The sequence below is a fragment of the Nicotiana tomentosiformis genome, chromosome 10 (genome assembly GCF_000390325.3).
Source record: "Nicotiana tomentosiformis chromosome 10, ASM39032v3, whole genome shotgun sequence".
Taxonomy (NCBI): Eukaryota; Viridiplantae; Streptophyta; class Magnoliopsida; order Solanales; family Solanaceae; genus Nicotiana; species Nicotiana tomentosiformis.
The window spans coordinates 55,490,913-55,498,270 of record NC_090821.1 but is presented as its reverse complement, the minus strand read 5'-3'; the positions used below and the strand labels follow the sequence as shown (position 1 = coordinate 55,498,270).

At 39.7% G+C, this 7,358-nt stretch overlaps 1 protein-coding gene across 1 annotated transcript; it reads right to left on the bottom strand.

Moving 5' to 3' along the window:
- Positions 1–5,164: 5,164 nt before the first annotated feature.
- LOC138900196 (uncharacterized) lies at positions 5,165–7,058 on the bottom strand. Its single transcript, XM_070186910.1, has 4 exons — positions 6,512–7,058; positions 6,217–6,429; positions 5,736–6,069; positions 5,165–5,621 (listed from the first exon to the last, which is right to left on the bottom strand). Exons 1-4 carry the CDS (start codon positions 7,056–7,058, stop codon positions 5,165–5,167), a joined length of 1,551 nt encoding a protein of 516 aa, XP_070043011.1.
- Between the last annotated feature and the right edge of the window lie 300 nt (positions 7,059–7,358).

Here is a 7,358-nt window from a genome sequence, read left to right as displayed (position 1 = left end):
ACGCTAACTCATAAGTTGCCGTCAACATCAACCTGCCAATTGATCTCGAAAATAGCATTCGTAGGGCACCTCGACCATCAGCTCGAGCAAACCCGGAGGGGAAGGTGATGGAGTTAGCTTACGATTAATTTTTGAAATGCTATAAGCCCAGCGAGTGGCAATAGCACAGCTACAGACTCAAAATCACACCGAGAACCGGACCGAACCCTAGCGAGTCAGAGAAGACGCTCGAAGAGATAAACAAATTGTCGTAGAACTGGATGAGTTTGGACCTCGATAAAATTTTGAGGTGATGAAAATGATTGAAGCGCTAACAAAGTGGGTAGAGTCTAGAGAAAATAAGATAGAGGCAAATTACAAGAATGTGGAAACTTACAATTCGAGGGTCGATCAGATCCCAGGATTGCCTTCAATATTGAGAGGGCCAGATTCCAAAAAATTCATTCAAAAACCTATCCCTCCATGTTCGGCAGTGAAGCCAATTTTGAAGAGATTCTGGATGCCCGATTTTCCCAAATATAATGGAACCACATATCCAAATGATCATGTAACCTTCTACACTTGCGCAATAAAAGACGACAAGATCAAGTTGGTGTTGTTGAAGAAGTTTTGGGAAACCTTATCCAAAGGGGAAATGATATGGTACCATAACTTACCTCCAAATTCTATTGATTCATTTGCTATGCTTGCAGATGCCTTCGTTAAAGCCCATTCCAGCACCATGAAGGTCGAGACGAGGAAATCAGATCTTTTCAAAGTCAAGCAAAAAGAGAACGAGATGCTTAGGGAGTACGTGTCGGGGCTTCAGATGGAACAGATGAACCTGCCCTCGATCGCAGATTACTGGGTCGTTCAGGCCCTCACTCAAGAGCTCAACCCCCAAAGATCCATTACTTTTCAACAATTGAAGCAAAACTTGGTGAAGTACCCACTGGTTACTTGGGTCGATGTTCCTAACAGGTATTAGTCAAAGATAAGAGTCGAGGACGAACAGTTGGGGGGGCCCTTGGGGTCAATTTACCCCAATAGAAAAAATGACAGATCTGAAAGAATTATGGACCATGAGTCAAGGCCGGTCCGAGATCGATATCAGCCATACAACTTGGATAGAAGAGGGAACAGACCCAGTCGCCACCCAGCTAGGAATGATAGGAGAAGTGATAAAAGGCCTAGCAACCGGGGTCTGACGAGTAAGAACAGTTTTGACAGATCACTTGGGGGCAGGGAAGCCCCGATACTATCGGAATATAACTTCAACGTGGATGTTGCGAGTATAGTATCAGCCATTGGTCGCAACAAGGAGACCAAATGGCCTAGGCCACTTCAGTCTGATCCCATGCAGAGGGATCACAACATGGTATGTAAATACCATGGTACTCACATCACAGGACTGGAGATTGTCGACAACTAAGAGAAGAAGTGGCTCGTCTATTCAACAATGGGCATCTTTGAGAATTCCGAAGTGAGCGGGCCAAAAATCATTTAAAAAATAGGGACCCCAATGAAAAAATTGAGCAAGATGAGCCTCAACACATGATTAACATGATCATTGGGGAGTAGATGTCCCGCAAGGGAGAATGATAAAATGCACCAAAGTTTCTATCACAAGGAAAAAGTGCACTCGGGACTACATCCCGGAGGGGTCCATCTCGTTCAGTGACAAGGATGCCGAGGGCATCATTCAATTTCACAATGATCCACTAGTAATATCCGTACTTATTAATAAATCATAAGAAATAAAGGGTAGTGTGAGTGAGGAACCTAGTTCCTTACATAAGCAAAAGGTTGACTTATCGAGTTTGGAGAGGTAGAAGACTCTAAAGTCTCAAAAAGTGCTGTTAGGCAGAGTGTTGACTCTGATATTGCTGAAAAATGGAGGAACTTCTTGACATTGTTGAGTTCCAAAAAATAGAATCACCTCTTTGTTCCTCCAAGTCCCAATGTTTATGAAGAAAAAGTAGAAACTTATATGTTTTATGTGATACTCTGATGCTATATATGCATGGAACTGAGTTTTTTCTTGATGAGGAGAAGGTTGGGGAGATTCTTGGTGATCTGGTTGACGGTTCAGCCTGCTCAGATAGGTAGAGAACCAGGTCCCCGTGGACCCTTGGCAGAATAGAATACTAAGTTGAAGGGTGAGAATGAAAGATTGAGGAAATATGTGGAGGACCTAAGAGAGCAGATAATCATTGATCAAAGGATTATGAATGAACGAATGGACAAGCTCATCAAGGCCTTAACCTCTTACTTTTCCTCCTGCCCAGTGATCCATATATTTCACTCCTTCCAAATTCCCTTAAATTCCTATCTTCTTTTGATCCTTATGTTCGATGACATTGGTACTTTAATTGTTTAAATTGTCATATTATGTATTGTTGAAACTACTGTGCTTTTATTATAATTACTCTACTATGGGCAATCACTCTATTTTGTGCAATAACATTCACTTGTTGTTCTTGTTATTGTTTATGCTGTGTTGCCCAAGTGGCATTAGTTAATGTTGCTGAACTTCTTTTTGGTTGTGCTTCTTCTGTTATTCTTTTCAATGATGCCAAAAGGGGGAAGTTAGCAAGGGGAACAGAATCGAATTGATATGTTGTGTTGTGCATGAAAGATAGATCTGCTTCGCAGGGGAAACATTGTTGCTAACATGTTGATTATAGGTCTGATCCGCAGGGAAACATGTGAGGAATCTATTTCTCAAGGGGAACATTAATTTTGGGTTTGTCATCACCAAAAAGGGGGAAATTGATAAGTTATGTTATTTTGTGTTTTGATGATTGTTCAAACAATCTTGAGGAACCAGTTTTGATCAGTTCCTTTGGTCTGGTTCTCATGGGGAATATGGTTGATTCGTAGGGGGAATAATGTGGAGATCTGGTTCTCAGGGGAATATCAATTCTATGTTTATCAACATCAAAAAGGGAAAAATTGATAGGTTACAAGTACTTTGGTCATAAGTACTTTACTTTATGTTTTGATGATCTAACAAGCTTACCATCCAGAACCAGATAAGAAACATGTTACACATTTACAAGACCTTAAGATCACAAAGTTCCAGGTTGGAATCCAGCGTGGGATATAACTTAACTCTTCAGAGTGGAAGGAACAACTGAGGGATCATGTCCTTTCCAGTTCCCAAGGAGACTGTACGAAGTCAACTCTCCAGTTGGAAAGTTTCTGCCTGCATACGCTACTGTACAGGAACAATGCAGCAGTCAACTTTCTGTGGAAAGATTTTTACCTACCTTGCTTACATCATTGTAAGTGATGTCACACATGTATTAATACAATCAAGGAAGGTAAAACAACTCACTTGAACACTTGCAAATTAAAAAGAAAATATTCTCTCAAGTGCTAGCCACCACATCTCTCAAGAACAAAGTTACTGCAACCTCAAGGACCAGATTCAAAGATTGAAGATATCTTGAGTCCTTAGGTTTGTTGAGTCTTTGTTATTTTGTTCTTTACTTGTAATTCCTACTTAGCTTAGTTAGAAGCATTGTGTAGGAAACCTTTGTAAATCATAAACCATTGTATTTGTGTCTTGGCTAGAGTTAGTCGAGTTGGAAGTCTTTATAATAGAGTTATTACAAAGCAGCTTGTAATAGAGTTTAATTATTAGGTTGCATAGGTTGTAATCTGAAGTTTGCTCGATTTAGTGGAGTTGAAATCCTACTAGGGTAGGTCGTGATTTTTAATCCCTTGAGCAAGGAGTTTTTCACGTAAATATCGTGTGTTCTTTATTTACTGCCGATTTACTGTGGGAACAGATAGAGAACCTGGTTTCCTATGCTGTTTGGTTTTATAGTCTGTTGCTTACTGTGAAAACTGATAGAGAACCTGGTTCTCTATATAGTTTGGTGGACGCTTAATTTCAATCACGATGAACTATAGACTTGCCCGTAGTGTACTAATCTACTAATTTGATCTCATTCAGTCAAGGATCAAGTAGGACTTTAATTGGTTATAAAAAGTAGATATAAAAGTGACTACACCTCCCTAAGCACTTTACTACATACATCTCATTATTAAAACCCCACACTTATGTCAAATCAATACTCCACCTTCACATCAATTTATATTAACTTCCAACTTCTTTAAACACAAATACATCAAGAGTTACCACATACACTACGTATATATATTTTTTTCTTTTCCAATTTAAGTGGCTCTTACTTTTTCAAAACAGTGCACCTTTCTCCTTATTTCATTAGCTCCACTCAAAAACCAACCCAATCACCCCACACTTCAACTTTTACAAAGTTCATACAATTTCAAGTGCTAATGAGAGGTAAACGTTTCAAATAGATGGCCAATTCAAACAAATGGGTAAGGCTTATAATGTGGGTGCCCAAGAAACAGGATTACAGGTTAAAAGGGGTTAACTAAAATACATAACAATTAAGTGGGTAAACGCATATCATCGGCTTAATAAAGAAATGCCTATATTACTTCCAAGACTAAATAAAACTACTATTTCGCTTTGCAAACACATGGGGTAAGTTCTAGATATCAAATGCAATGCACAGAATACACGAAAACTCACACACACATGGCACATAACTCACTCAAGATTGGATTCACAAGACACTATAGTCAAAGCAATTAAGCAAAGTTAAGATTATACAATTTAAGGTACTTATGCAAGAGTCAAAAACTGAGCCTAAGTGTCACAACTAAAGCACTCACTATTCTCAAGGCATGATAGAGTCACGAGATATTGCTTCCAATTCAAATCATATCACAATGTTTCCTATTTCTAACAAAAATAAAAACTAACTACACCCGGTTCAAACAAAACCCTTGGAAAAGAACCGTGGCACAAAGAAAAATCAAGGGGAAATTAATACATTACCTAACAAGAGAAAATATTTTTTGTCTTTTTCATTTGACTTTAATGCCTCAAGAAACCTGTCGAATGATATCCATAGTCGGGAAAAATCAAAAAATTTAAAATGTTTATGGTTTTTAAAAAAAAACATTTTATCTGTAACTACTACAACTAACAAAGGTAAAACTAAACAACTATATATACAACATACAAATATACCCCACCCCACACTTTAAGTTGTGGCATGTCCCCGTGACATACAATTAAAAAGCATAAGGTAGAGAAAACTTTCCCGAATGTCTAGTCGGGGTCTAAGTCAAAATCAGGCTACATCCTTCTCGCTCGAACTAGTGCATACATCCACGCGGACAGCTTTTTCTCAGCCTTCTTGGGGTACACCCCACACTTGTCTTTCTCAATCACCGGGACCTTCTCTTTTAAGCTTTTCACTCTCCACTCTACACTTGCAGTTGGCTTCTCCTTTCTCACCCCCATCTCCACATTCATCTTGAAAGTCACCGTCTCCTCACCCACTCTACGCATGAGCTTTCTATCATGTATATCTAAAATTGCTCTACCCATTGCTAAGAATGGTATTCCTAAGATAAGGGGGACCTTCTTATTCTCCTCCATCTTCACTACTATAAAGTCTACTAGAAAGACGAACTTATCTACCCAAACTAAGATATCTTCGACTATCCCCTGGAGTATTATAGTTGTTTGGTCTGCTAGCTGCAAAGATATTGGTTTAGACCTTATATCTCTAAGCTCATTCTCCAGCTTCCTGTAAATAGGCAAAGGCATTAAATTAATTGAGGCACCAGAATCACACAAAGACTTATCAAAATTAAGAGTGCCTAACGAGCAAGGTATAATAAAACTCCCTGGATCTCCACACTTTTGTGGGAGTTGGTTTTGCAAGATTGCACTACAATGCTCTGTGAGCTTGACTATCGATACCTCCTCGATCTTCCTTTTCTTTGTAAGGATCTCCTTCAAGAATTTTGCATAAGCTGGCATTTGTGAGAGCACTTCTGTGAATGGCAAGTTTACATTAACCTGTCTCAGCATACCTAGAAATCTCTCAAACTGCTTGTCCAGCTTTTCTCTATATAACTTTTGGGAAAAGGGTAGAGCAGGCATATGCTCGCTCTCATTAGATTCCTCCCTTCTTGAAGTTTCCTCCTTCTTCTTTTTCTCAGCTCCTTTCTTACCTTTCTTCTTCTTATCAACTTCATTTTTCAGCTACTCCTCAACTTCTTTTTCAGGTACCCCCTCCTTTTGGACTGGAGTGGGATCTTTCAATACTTGCCCGCTTCTCAAGGTCACAACATTTACCATTTCTTTGGGGTTTCTTTCAGCGTCAGCTCATAAAGTACCATGGATTCTCTCAGACAATACAATTGCAATTTGCCCCACTTGTTTCTCCAAATTTCGCAAACCAGTGCCAAGTTCTTTGATAGCTGACCCATGAGCATCTAATCTCTCATTTGTCTTGACATTAAAGGACTTCATTAGATCTTCTAGCCCAGGATGAATTGGCTGTTGAGGCCGAAACTGCGGCCTAGGCTGATTCACAAAACCAGGATCTCCTTAAAATATGGGATTGTTTTATTGCCATGCATTTGTAGTACCCCCCAGGTGAACTCCACGAATAACCGGGGTACTTCTGACCCATTGCATTGAAGTTATAATTCCCAACAGCGCTAATTTCCTCGATTGAGGCTTGACACTCAGGAGTAGGGTGCCCTCTTCCACATATATCACACGTTGCATAGGGCTCACTGTGTATCGAAGCTAAGGTCGGCTTCCTTATTTTATTGGCTATGGCATTAAGTTGTACCTGCACCGATGTATTAGCATCAACTTGGTGAACACCAGTTGATCTTCTTCTTTCAGCAATTTTAGAGGACAACTGATTTGCGTCTTCAGATAACTCATTCAAAATGGTGACTATCTCCTCTGGAGTCTTTTTCATCAACGAGCCTCCAATTGTATTGCTCAATGTTCTACGTGAGGCTGGTGTCAATCCATCCAAAAAATCCTGGAGTTGCATCCAGAGTTCAATTTCGCTATGTTGACACTTTCGCACTATCTCCTTAAACCTCTCCCAAGCTTCAAACACAATTTCAGTATCGTTTTGGCATAAGTTATGGATTTCTCTTCTAAACTTGCTCGTCTTAGCTGATGAGAAATATTTGTCAAGAAACTTATTGGTCATCTTATCCCACGTTCTAATCGACCCATTAGGGAAGCTTCGAAGCCAGTGCTTTGCATCATCTTTGAGTGTGAAGGGGAATGCCCATCAGGTGATTGTTTGGATCTTCGTTCATCTTTCCTCTGAAAATACAGCTATTTTGAAGAGTTTGAAGCAACCCCTGCTTCAGCTCAAAATTATTAGCTGTAACTGGAGGTGGTCTCACACTTGATAAGTCTTGGTTGTATACCGGTCTAGCATAATCGCCAAGTGGTCTCCCAGCACCGAGAGCTATGTTTACGAATTGGTCTGCAGACAAAGGTT

What these genes read in the sequence shown, in the direction of transcription:
- LOC138900196 (XM_070186910.1), bottom strand. Translation starts at nt 7,058, where the DNA reads ATGACCAATAAGTTTCTTGACAAATATTTCTCATCAGCTAAGACGAGC. An exon ending in TTATAACTTCAATGCAATGG is followed by an intron (nt 6,430 to 6,511) that starts GTCAGAAGTACC and finishes CCATATTTTAAG; the next exon opens with GAGATCCTGGTTTTGTGAAT. An exon ending in ATTGTCTGAGAGAATCCATG is followed by an intron (nt 6,070 to 6,216) that starts GTACTTTATGAG and finishes TGAAAAATGAAG; the next exon opens with TTGATAAGAAGAAGAAAGGT.